Raw genomic sequence first — 13,033 nt, 5'->3', positions numbered from 1 at the left:
GATTTTTTTTAAAATGATTAGGAGCATGAATGTCCTGAATTGGTTGATGTTGAAATTGTTTAAATTGATCAAGAAGTAACAGTTTTAATTTAAAAATGGTATGACGGAATTCCTGGAATTTCAGGAAAACCGGGAATTTTTCCAGTTTAAAAACAGTTACATTTTTTCCCCTGATAATAGGAATGTTTCGACGGTAGAACGGTTGAAGGGGTTTGAAAAATGTGAAAAGAGTAGTCAACAGGAAAAAGGGGAATTCTGGGAATTCCTGGAATCTTTTTGAACTTTGAAAAATTATAGTTTGAATGTCCAGGATGAATATGTTATGTTAATATGTTGAAGGTGCAATGGTTTGGATCGGTTGAAAAATGTGGAAATGGTGTAAGTTTGAAAAATGGCCAATTCATTTTGAATGGGAAAAATGTCCCGGAAAACCTGGAATTCAGGGAAATCTGGGAGTTTTTGGAATTTGTCAAGGGAAAAATGGATGAAAAATGTGGAAGGTATAGCGCGCCAAAATCTGGAGAAGAAGAACTAGATGATGTGTGAATGGTCCAATGCTGAAGTTGAAGTGAAATGCTGACAGAATGTAGTATGAATGTAAGAATAGTTTGAATGTTGGAATGGTTTCAATGTTGAAGAGTTTGAATTTCCAGGAAAACCAGAATTTTGTTTGGAGCTTGGGAAGTGTTAGTTTGAATGTCCAGGATGAGTGGAACGCTTTGGAAAGGTTGAAAAATGTGGGAATTGTGCAACTTGGTAAAAGGTCCCATTCATTTCAATGGGAACTTCCTGGAAATTTGGGGAAAAGCGGGATTTTTCTGAAAATGATTAGGAGCATAAATATCCTGAATGAGCTGAATTGCTTGGTGTTGGAATTGTTTAAAATCGGTCAAGAAATGTTGAAGTAGTAACAGTTTTTTATTTGAAAAATGGTATTACTGAATTTGGGGAAAACCGGGAATTTTTTAAGTTCCTAAACCAACTTGGTTTTTTGTCCTGACTACGAGGAATGTTTAGACAGTGGAACGGTTGAAATGGGTTGAAAAATGTGAAAGGAGTCATTGCACTAAAAAAGGTTGGAAATGAGGTTAGAAAAAAAAAGGAACTTCCTGGAAGTTTGTTGAATGTTGAAAAATGGCCGTTTGAATTTCCAGGATTAATTGAATGAGCTGAAGGTGGAATGGTTTGAATCGGTTGAAAAATGTGGGAATTGTGAAAGTTTGAAAAATGCATAGTTCATTTTGAATGGGGAAGATGTCCCTAAAAACTGGAAATTCTAGGAAATCCAGGATTGTTTTAGAATTGTTGAAGGTGAGCACAGGGCCGGCCCGTGGCATAGGCCGTATAGGCAAATGCTAAGGGCGGCGTCCATCAGGGGGCGCCACGCCAGTGCCACAAATGTTGGAGGAAAAAAAAAAAAAGTTGGTACTATTATTTCTAAATACAAAAAATAATCCCACGTTAATTAAAATGCAAAGTAAAGCCTATTTAATAGAAATATTATTTGTTACAACATTACGTCCCCCTCCATCCCCCCGCACGGTGCGCCCCCTCCCTTCCCGTATCATGACTGTTTATGGACGTCACCACATCAAAAAATCAACACAAGATGTCAAAACGGCCAAAACGGTCAGGTGCTCAGGGAAGAAAAAAGAGAAAAGAAGAGGAGAAACGAGAAAAAGACAGGAGGTAGCATGTAGGTAACGTTAGCCTACATAAAATTATTTGTCTGTTACAGAATGTGATAGTAACCTGGCTTTTTAGCATTAAGCTAATGTTACATGATTCGGCAATTGCTAATCAATAAATAGCTAGTTCTGTTTTAACGTCGGGTTAATATTGTGGAGGGGGATAAATTGTTATGGAAAATAATAATGTAACGTTAGGTAATTACAGTACTCCCACCTTACATTCCACAGGGACATTTGTATTAGATCTTTTAAGCAGGTGTTTTTTGTTTACATTGTTATTGCCTTCTGGTTTGCTAATGTTTGCCCTGCAGGTAATAGTCACTTTTCCACCCCTTTATATATTAGGTATTGTTGTAAGCCTAGTTGTTAAAGTGCACATCATTAATGTTAATTAAGCAATATCACATGAGAGGGAATGCTGGTTTTTTTAATTTGAGCACTGCTGTGATTCGGTTAAAGATAATCATAACATAACATTCTCATATAATATGTTGATTTGCTTTCTTTAAGTAAAAAAAAAGGTCAAAGACAAAGCTATTCGGTTTCTTGTGAGTATATACACTTCACTGCTGATGTGGGGGGGGGCACCTAAAATCTTGCCTAGGGCGCCAGATTGGTTAGGGCCAGGCCTGGGTGAGCACATAATTCCTGAACAGGTTGAATATTTTGCCAACCAGGTAGACTTGACAGGTGTGCCTGGTTGGCCACGCCTATAAGAACAGCTGATGGGCAACATGTCACAGTGGTCAGGTGACCCTTCTGAAGAAGACTGCAGATGACAGTCCAAACATGTCAGGTCAAAAGTCCATCTAATATACCGAAAATATTGTCTGACTACAAGACACTTTAGTGCTGCTGATCCAACTTAAGATCATGTAGTCTTGGTGGGGGTCTGGGTTTACGGATTGTGTCGGAAGGTTGCTAAGCACAGGTCAGTTTGTGGTGAGTGTGTCACTTTACCGCTGCCCACGCCCTCGTGGTCAAACATCACCCTCTGCTTGCTGCTGAACTCAAACTCCTCCATAGGGGCACTGCCCGCCACCACCGAGGAGCCTGGCACGGGCACGTAGACCTGTGCCAGGAGGGAGCAGGACGAGGCCACCTCCTCAAACACCTGCACCGGTGCACACCCAGGAAGAGGTTGACAACACCAACATGTGAGGTGGCATGCTTCTTCTGTTGCATACCGTACCTGCAAAGTGATACTTTTGGGACAGTTGACGATTTTCAGGTTGAAAATCTGGCCAAAGTGCACCTTGAAGTCGGAGTTGAGGGTGCGGCTGTTGGTCTGAGACACTTCCTTGTCGTTGTAGAGGACCTTTATGAAAACACAGCGTTTGGCAACATCCTCCCTGCGAGCCATTTCCCCCCTGAAAGAGGCAACAAACATCTTCTAAGTTCCAACACTGGCTGCTACTGTAGTTTTTTGTCCATGGTGTTTCCGTGGTGTGTCTGCGGTGTTTACGCGGTGTGTCCGTAGTGTGTGGTCCATGGTGTGTCCACGGTGTGTCTGCGGTGTTTACGTGGTGTGTCCGTAGTGTGTGTTCATGGTGTGTGTGTCCATGGTGTGTCAAAAGTGTTTCTACAGTGTGTGTGTCCATGGTGTTTCCATGGTGTGTCAAAGGTGTTTCTACTGTGTTTCCACTGTGTGTGTGTCCATGGTGTTTCCATGGTGTGTCCACGGTGTGTGTGTCCATGGTGTGTGCATGGTGTGTCCACGGTGTGTCCATGTTGTTTCCATGGCGTGTCCATGGTGTGTCCATGGTGTTTCCATGGTGTGTCCATGGTGTGTCAAAGGTGTTTCCACGGTGTGTGTGGCCATGGTGTTTCCATGGTGTATCAAAGGTGTTTCCACGGTGCGCCATAGTGTGTCCAGGTTGTGTGTGTCCAGGGTGTGTGTGTCCATGGTGTGTCCATGTTGTTTCCATGGTGTGTCCATGGTGTGTGTGTCCATGGGGTTCCATGATGTGTCAAAGGTGTTTCTACTGTGTTTCCACGGTTTGTGTGTCCATGGTGTGTCCACGGTGTGTGTGGCCACGGTGTGTCCATGGTGTATCAAAGGTGTTTCCACGGTGCGCCATAGTGTGTCCATGGTTTGTCCATAGTGTGTCCAGGTTGTGTGTGTCCATGGTGTGTCCATGTTGTTTCCATGGTGTGTCCATGGTGTGTGTGTCCATGGGGTTCCATGATGTGTCAAAGGTGTTTCTACTGTGTTTCCACGGTTTGTGTGTCCATGGTGTGTCCATGGTGTGTCCATAGTGTGTCCAGTGTGTGTGTGTCCATGGTGTTTCCATGGTGTGGCCATGGTGTGCCAATGGTGTTTCCACGATGTGTGATGTGAATTATATTTATATAGCGGTTTTCTCTAGTGACTCAATGCGCTTTTACATAGTGAAACCCAATATTTAAGTTACATTTAAACCAGTGTGGGTGGCACTGGAAGCAGGTTGGTAAAACGTCTTTCCCAAGGACACAACGGCAGTGACTTGGATGGCGGAAGCGGGGATCGAACCTGGAACCCTCAAGTTGCTGGCACGGCCACTCTACCAACCGAGCTATACCGCCCCTGCACGGTATAGCTGTGTCCGTGGTGTGTGTGTCCGTGGCGTGTGTGTCTGTGGTGTGTGTCCATGGTGTTTCCATGGTGTGTCAAAGGTGTTTCTACTGTGTGTCCATGGTGTGTCCATGGTGTGGCCATGGTGTGTCCATGGTGTGTCCATGGTGTTTCCACTGTGTTTCCACGATGTGTGAAGTGAATTATATTTATATAGCGCTTTTCTCTAGTGACTCAATGCGCTTTTACATAGTGAAACCCAATATTTAAGTTACATATAAACCAGTGTGGGTGGCACTGGAAGCAGGTTGGTAAAACGTCTTGCCCAAGGACACAACGGCAGTGACTTGGATGGCGGAAGCGGGGATCGAACCTGGAACCCTCAAGTTGCTGGCACAGCCACTCTACCAACCGAGCTATACCGCCCCTGCACGGTTTAGCTGTGTCTGTGGTGTGTCCGTGGTGTGTTCATGGGACGTTTTTATTTCATTATATTTGAAAACATCAGCATTAAAAACATTTGAACCTTTTGAATTACAATCTTTAAAGAGGGTTGAATGTGTTTACTGTTGTTTAAATTTAGAGTTTACATTTTGTAAACAATTCAAAGAAGTGTGATTAATATCCAAAATTAGGTCTGCAATAATCCCAGTTTGTTTATACTTCACTCAAAATTAATCGCAGATAGACAAAATGTGAGTGACCCACCAGATGTCTAAAGTCTGTGTTGAGCAATTCTCTCATCTAGTTGACATCTCACTTCAGACCGGAACATTCCCAAACACCATAAAAACTGCTGTCATTAAGCCCCTCCCAAAGAAGACCGGTCTTGATGCCACAGTACTGAAGAGCTAATCGGCCCATATCAAAGCTGACATTTTTGGTCAAAGTTCTGGAACAAGTTTGTACACCAACAGCTTGGTGACTTTCTTCCATAGAACAATGTGTTTAATACTTTCCAGTCAGGTTTTAGTTCCACTACAGGACTGAAACTGCTTGGATCATGGTGGCAAATGACATCTGCCGGAACACAGATGTGGGAAGAGTCTCAGTCTTGGTTTTGCTGGACCTGAGCGCTGCCTTTGACACAGTTGACCATACTATCTTCAAACAGAGGTTAGAACACTGGGTGGGAATATTTGGTTCTGTCCTTAACTGGTTCAAGTCCTGTCTCCATCACGGGACATACTTTGTTGGAATTGGTAACGGTGTCTCTGACCAAATGGCTGTGACCTGTGGGGTTCCTCAGGTCTCCATTCTAGGACCCCTATTGTTCAACCTGTAATTGCGGTCACTAGGCCACCTGAAACATTTTTAAAACCAGAGGAATAATGTCTAAATCAGACTTAGAAAGACTGATCCATGCCTTGGTCTACAGCAGGTTAGACTACTGTCATGGCCTTCTCACTGGGCTCCCTCAACCAGCTGTAAAGCAGCTGCAGTACATCCAGAATGCTGCTGCTCGAGTCCTGACTAGAACCAGGAAATATGACCAAATTAGTCCATGGCTTAGGTAATTGCACTGACTTACTGTTGCGCAGAGAATATACTTTAAACCATCTCTCCTTGTGTACAAGTCTTCTCATGGTCTTGTGCCAAAGTACATCTCTGACATGTTAGAACCACATGAACCATCTCGAGCTCTGAGAACCTCAGGGAGTGGTCTCCTGCTGACATGTTAGAACCATATAAACCATCTCCAGCTCTGACAACCTCAGGGAGTGGTCTCCTGCCGACATGTTAGAACCATACGAACCATCTCGACCTCTGACAACCTCAGGGAGTGGTCTCCTGCCGACATGTTAGAACCATACGAACCATCTCGACCTCTGACAACCTCAGGGAGTGGTTTCCTGCTGACATGTTAGAACCATATGAACCATCTTGAGCTCTGAGAACCTCAGGGAATAGTCTCCTGCTGACATGTTAGAACTATATGAACCATCTCAAGCTCTGAGAACCTCTGGAAATGGTCTCCTGCTGACTTGTTAGAACCACATGAACCATCTCGAGCTCTGAGATCCTCAGGGAGTGGTTTCCTGCTGACATGATTAGAACCATATGAACCAGAGGCATAGCATCTAATCAAAATACAAGATAATAGTATTACTGTGGTCATAATGCAGTATAATATTAGTAGTAATAATGTCAAAATACAAGATAATATTATTACTGTGGTCATAATGCAGTATAATATTAGTAGTAGTAGTAATAATGTCAGAATACAAGATAACAGTATTACTATGGTCATAATGCAGTATAATATTAGTAATAGTAATTATATCAAATTACAAGATAACAGTATTACTGTGGTTATAATGCAGTATAATATTAGTAGAAGTAATAATATCAAAATACAAGATAATGGTCTTATTGTGGTCACAATGCAGTATAATATTAGTAGTAGTAATACTATCAGAATACAAGATAACACCATTAATGTGGTCATAATGCAGTACAATATTAGTAGTAGTAGTAATAATATCAAAATACAAGATAATAGTATTACTGTGGTCATAATGCAGTATAATATTAGTAGTAGTAATGATATCAAAATATAAGATAATAGTATTACTGTGGTCATAATGCAGTATAATATTAGTAGTACCGGTAGTAATAATATCAAAATACAAGATAATAGTATTACTGTGGTCATAATGCAGTATAATATTAGTAGTAATAATATCAAAATACAAGATAATAGTATTACTGTGGTAATATATATAGTAATATACTATATATATAATACTACTGTCTCACTTGGGGCAGAGGTCTGCCGCTGAAATCTTTCCGGAAGCAGACATCTCTGGGATGAGAATGGCCTCTCCAGGTTTCCGGCGTATTCTGGACGCCTTCTCCCTGACCTGCTGTTCTATGGCGTCAAAGTCCAACTTCTCCGGGGGCTCCGGCTTGGGGGGACCATCATCCACGGCCCCGTCTGATTCGTTCGCGTCTGGGTCATTTTCATCTTCTTCCGTTTCTTCTTGCGGTTGTCCTTTCTTCTTCTTCTTCATCTTCTTCTGCTTCTTTTGGGATTTCTGTCAAAGGTGTAACGCGAACATGTCACGACGAACCGGGAGCCGGATGCAACCCCGGCCTTTTCATTAGGTACACCTGGTGTCCTTTACCTGTTTCCTCCTCCACGTCTTCCACTGGTCCAGCTGCTTCTTGTACTCTGCCAGCTTCCTCTGGTAGTCCACGTCTTCCTCAGCCTCCAGCTCCCACACCTCTGCCAGGACTTCCTTCTCGTACTCTTGCTCGTCGGTCAGCCGGTCTACGTTCTCCCTGGGCAACACGAGTTGAATATGAATGATGACGTTTGGTCACGACTGAAGTCGGCACTTCAAAAAAACACCTTCTGAGGCAGAGCTTGTAAGGTGTGTTGGTAAACTTCTGGAACTCTCTCAAGGACTTGATCTCCTTCCACACTTTGACCAGGCTCTTCAGCAGAGCTCTGTCCTTCTCCTGCTCGCTGTCTCGCAGCTGCCGTGTGTTCCTGGGGCAAATTGAGCAAGAGGAGGAATAGTTTCTGTGTTTCAAACATTGATGACATCTATTAAACAAGACAAGAGGCAAAGAATTAAACAGAGACAGAATTCAATTTGGACTCAATATATTGAGGAGAGTCGCCCGGACATTGTATCCTTCTACAATCTCCAGCACGCTCTGCCAAAAGATTGTATGCCTCCTTCTTTTATTTTGGACCCTCCGCGGCCACATGGCCACGGCTGTTTCCAAAGGACAAAGGTCACAAAAAGTTCACAGAAAAGGTCGTAAACAATTCACAGAAAAGGTCAGTTCAACTAAGGTAGTAAAACTCCTGCTTTTCTCATGGCCCAAATAGTTCACAGTAGCACTATACATAATCACAATACCAGGGCATCCAGTGAGGGGCATTTTGTACTCCCTCGTCCCAGGAAGAATGCTTTGCGGAAATCTTTTATTTATAGATCTTTATCGCTCTGGAATAACCTGCCTCGAATTCTCACCAGCATTGAAAGTAAACAGGTTTTTAAAAAGAGAGTAATATTTTATCTGAGTTTTTCAATTAGTATGCTCATTGATGATTTGTTTGGTTTTATATTGTGTAGTTATATTTATATGGTAATTATTATTCTGTGACTGTAAATTGTTTGCTTGTTTTTTTATTGATGCTTTTATTTTTTTCTGTATTGTGTAGTTATAATTATATGCTTTTACTTGTAATTGTATTGAATTGTGGACCCCAGGAAGACTAGTGGGTTGTTGAGGCAACCAGCTAATGGGGATCCTTAATAAAAGTCAAAATCAAAAATCAAAAAGAGTTCGTAAAATAGTTCAAAAAGAGTTCGTCTGGAAATTGGGCAGATCCTGTCATCTCTCCGCTTTGAAGTTCTTGGGCCAGCTGTTGATTACCATACATGAGAGAAAACTGAAAACCCTTCGTGTGGCTCTCCCCCTTACACAGTGGAGTTTTACGAGCATTCTTCTTGGTAAGTTTCAAAAGACAGCTTTTGTCTTCTCACCTGACAGAACTCAATGTAACACAGAGTTTTTTGTGATAACTTACAAACTTTCCATCCTAAAAAGTGAGCCACTCACTTGATCTCCACGCCGTACTCCACGATCCTCTGCTGCATGGCCGGAGAGAGGCTCTGCTCACTGTGGATCTCCAGCATGTTTCTCATGGTGTTCCTCAGGCCGCTCAGCTGCACCACACACATCCTCAGTATCATGTAGCGTGGGTCGCGGGAGGAAAGGAAGGTTCACCTTGTCCGTGAGGTGCTCTGCCAGCTTGTTGCGCTGCCTGTCCAGGTACTGGTCGTAGAGCTGGGCCAGGCGTGCCCCCTGGACGTGCTCGCGACTGAAGAGCGGGTGATGGGAGAAGATGAGTCCGGACACGTCAACATCCAGCTGGTAGTCTCCCTCGCAGTCTGCTGCGCCGGCTATGTACGCCTGGTGCGTGTGGCCGCACTTCGTCGGCTGTGGAGGGAATCGTCACCGAGCATAAGGTTGTGTGCAGCAGAATGACAGTTAGAAAGCTGCAAAAACTGAAATATAAGGGTGATATTTGCTTATTTTCTGTCTAATAAGATAATTCTTCTCACTAAGCAGATTTTATGTTAGAGTCTTTTACTTGTTTTAAGGGTTTTGGTCCTAAATGATCTCAGTAAGAGATTACAGCTTGTTGCTGAGATTTGATGACCTATATTGAGTAAAACATGCTTGAAACTAGAACATCAACTGATGCAAAGCTGGGTCATCAACACTCACAAGTATAATCATTTCTTATTTCAAGCATGAAAAAAAAAAATCATGATTTTGACACTATTGTGTCTCATAATTAAAACAGATGACAGCCAAATGGGCTTTGCTGTTTTATTTTCAATGAAACAATAGAAAACACGTACTCATATAGTAGTACAGTTGGCACAGTACAGCAAACTGACAGTTAATATTTAAACATTTAACATTTCAAACAATTTTGAACAGAAATAGTTCATGCACATTCAGATAAATTCCTCAAAATTACAATGAAAAACATTTTGTCCGGGGGCCCGGCTGTATATATGCGCACTAATTGACTGAAAGAGCACGCACTTGGCGCGATGATGTCATGTTATCCATGGAAAAATGCATTTTTAGACCATATAATTTGCCTGAGTGGCTAGGAGACCCCGAGAGTAACAAGATGTTGCCTTGTTGCCTTTCCATTAAGAACAATAAATTAGTTTTTGGTACAAGTTTTCTGGTTTCAAGAAATGTAATGCCGAGCGCATATCATTATGTCAAGATAATGGCACTAGCATTTACTTCATTTAAGAATATTTTTCAACATATTGAGCAAAAAAGGTCTCTTTTTTTTTCTACCAAGAAAAGTACACTTGTTATTAGTGAGAATATACTTATTTTAAGGTATTTTTGGGTTCATTGAGAATAGCTAATTTTACTTGTTTTGGAAAATCTTGACAAGCCACATTTTCTTGTTCTATTGGCAGATAATTTTGCTTAGTTCAAATAAAACACCCCTCATTTTTGTATTTTTCTTTCTTGTTTTTGAACACTGACTTTTTGCAGTGCATAAAGATGTAGCGTGACGTATGCTAGATAGTGATGCCGCATGATGGCGTCACGTAGCTTGGTCCAAGTGTCCCACTGCATTGTGTAACATGTACAGTGCGATAAAGTGTGATGTATCGTGACCAAGCATGAAGTATGATATAGTGTGATGTATCGTGACCCAGCATGAAGTATGATATAGTGTGATGTATCGTGACCCAGCATGAAGTATGATAGTGTGATGTATCGTGACCCAGCATGAAGTATGATAGTGTGATGTATCGTGACTAGGGATGTCCGATAATGGCTTTTTGCCGATATCCGATATTGTCCAACTCTTTAATTACCGATACCGATATCAACCGATACCGATACTGATATATACAGTTGTGGAATTAACACATTATTATGCCTAATTTGGACAACCAGGTATGGTGAAGATAAGGTCCTTTTTTTTTTAAATTAATAAAATAAAATAAGATAAATAAATTAAAAACATTTTCTTGAATAAAAAAGAAAGTAAAACAATATAAAATCAGTTACATAGAAACTAGTAATTAATGAAAATTAGTAAAATTAACTGTTAAAGGTTAGTACCAGAGGTGGGACCAAGTCATTGCTTTGCAAGTCACAAGTAAGTCTCAAGTCTTTGCCCTCAAGTCTCGAGTCAAGTCCCGAGTCAAGACAGGCAAGTCCCGAGTCAAGTCCAAAGTCAAGACTAGAAAGTCTCAAGTCAAGTCCCAAGTCCTGCATTTTGAGTTTCGAGTCCTTTCAAGTCCTTTTAACCACAGACTAATATTTTTACACAGATTGTGTATGCTTTTAAAACGCTGTATTTATTTATTAAAACAAGTGCATTTGAAATTGCAGGGAAAAAAATAGTGCTGACATTGTAATTCATAATAGCACTATTAACCAGTCGTTTTAATAGTTTAAACAATGTTAAACATTTAACTCATTCCTTTACAGAATAAACACATTTGCAAAAACAAACATTAACATACTATTGGTTGTATTTTATGAAAATAATATAACCACAGAGTTGAGAAGGAGCAAAGATCTTCAATATTTGTATGTGAGAATCACAAAGAAATCTTCTGGGGGAGGATGACACCCCTACAGGGGTTTGGTTTACAAACTTTCAGCCCCACCTAAAACAAAATTCACCAGCCGCCACTGATTATGATGCATTCTCATTTTAGGCAAAATATAAGACAATACTTTCTTAACAGTATAATTGTAACCAGGAATAAGTCTTCAAGTAACAATGTTCAAATACTAACATTGTTGGGTAAGACAGCATTTGGTTTTATTCTGAATCCAGTATAACAGATTGGTGGTTTTAGCTGATATAAAGACTTTCCGGTGTTTATATATGTTTATGTTTAAGTATTTGGCAGACGCTTTTATCCAAAGCGACATACATAAAAAATACATATAAAACAATCACTGTAAACATTATCATTTAAGGGAAGAATGTAATAGAAAATATCAATACAAAGTGTCAAGACAGAATAAACTCTCTGCTGCTGCAGTCTATAGGTCCCTAAGATATATAGATATCTAATGTATTCATACATTGTTTATGTAGGATATACGCATGTATATATAACCTAATCATATTGTTTCTTCAACTTAAAAATAGCTGACCGTTTTTTTCCCCCTTCTCTGGGATTATATTCCCAGTTTTGATCTCGGACGTCTGGTCACTTATAGCGTATAAGAATATTATATTACTGTTAAGCAAACTATAAATAATAAAAACGCCAAAGCATGTGTCCGTTATCATAGCTACACGTTTGACAAAAAAAACCGCGTGAAAATCAGTGGTATTCAGTGAGGTAAAATTAATTAAATTCGCTGACAGTTCATTGCTCCTGACAAATGAAGTGCACTGAGTGGAGCGGATCACCACTCCAAGATGGCGGTGCCGCGTCTCGTCTGTGCCAATAGGTAGTAGCGCGCGATGCTGCGTACCCTTATAAGATGTCTATGGTTATAACGTTAGCAGTGAGTTTGCAGCCTCACTGATTTAACTACACAGCAAATAAAAGTCACGTTACTTAGCCAATAAACGGTATCTTACATTCAAAACTTACCCTTCTTTGTGCAACTTCAAATGTCGAACGAAGTTGGAAGTTGTTGCGTCTCCGTCTGTAATATTCGAACTGCGTGATTTGCATACGGCAATTAGTTTTTTGTTGACCAAGTCGTAGTTTTTATACCCGAACGAAACCAACTTTGGCATAATTGTTTCTCACTGCCGCGTTGTTTGACAACTCATGTTCGGTGGTTGTCCTGCAATTTGATTGGATGAGAGCTGTGTGATGAAAACAACGTAGATCTAATTTGATTGGCTGTTGTACTGACAGCACACCAGCTGACAAGCAGCACACACGCGTATAGACACAGACGTGGACAATGAAAGATACGGAGCGCTCCCAAATAACTTTTTAAGCTTTGGGGTTTGGGGAAAGTAGCAAGTCATGTCAAGTCAAAAGCCTCAAGTCCAAGTGAAGTCACAAGTCATTGATGTTAAAGTCTAAGTCGAGTTGCAAGTCTCTTTACATTTTGTCAAGTCGAGTCTAAAGTCATCAAATTCATGACTCGAGTCTGACTCGAGTCCAAGTCATGTGACTCGAGTCCACACCTCTGGTTAGTACTATTAGTGGACCAGCAGCACGCACAATCATGTGTGCTTACGGACTGTATCCCTTGCAGACTGTATTGATATATATTGATATATAAT

General features: G+C 41.0%; 1 protein-coding gene across 1 annotated transcript in view; it reads right to left on the bottom strand.

Moving 5' to 3' along the window:
- Nucleotides 1-13,033, bottom strand: part of LOC133644381 (coiled-coil and C2 domain-containing protein 2A-like) — a 104,117-nt gene that overhangs the window by 69,539 nt on the left and 21,545 nt on the right. Inside the window, exons 13-19 of the mRNA XM_062038801.1 lie at nucleotides 8,995-9,207; nucleotides 8,827-8,933; nucleotides 7,601-7,741; nucleotides 7,374-7,530; nucleotides 7,006-7,283; nucleotides 2,884-3,061; nucleotides 2,652-2,805 (exon numbers count right to left, since the gene is read on the bottom strand). Of these exons, the coding sequence (XP_061894785.1) occupies nucleotides 2,652-2,805; nucleotides 2,884-3,061; nucleotides 7,006-7,283; nucleotides 7,374-7,530; nucleotides 7,601-7,741; nucleotides 8,827-8,933; nucleotides 8,995-9,207 (1,228 nt within the window). The remainder of the gene's footprint in view (nucleotides 1-2,651; nucleotides 2,806-2,883; nucleotides 3,062-7,005; nucleotides 7,284-7,373; nucleotides 7,531-7,600; nucleotides 7,742-8,826; nucleotides 8,934-8,994; nucleotides 9,208-13,033) is intronic.

This window comes from Entelurus aequoreus, linkage group LG27, assembly GCF_033978785.1.
Source record: "Entelurus aequoreus isolate RoL-2023_Sb linkage group LG27, RoL_Eaeq_v1.1, whole genome shotgun sequence".
Classification (NCBI taxonomy): domain Eukaryota; kingdom Metazoa; phylum Chordata; class Actinopteri; order Syngnathiformes; family Syngnathidae; genus Entelurus; species Entelurus aequoreus.
The sequence above is the reverse complement of the archived record's forward strand: the minus strand, read 5'-3'. Positions and strand labels throughout refer to the sequence as shown.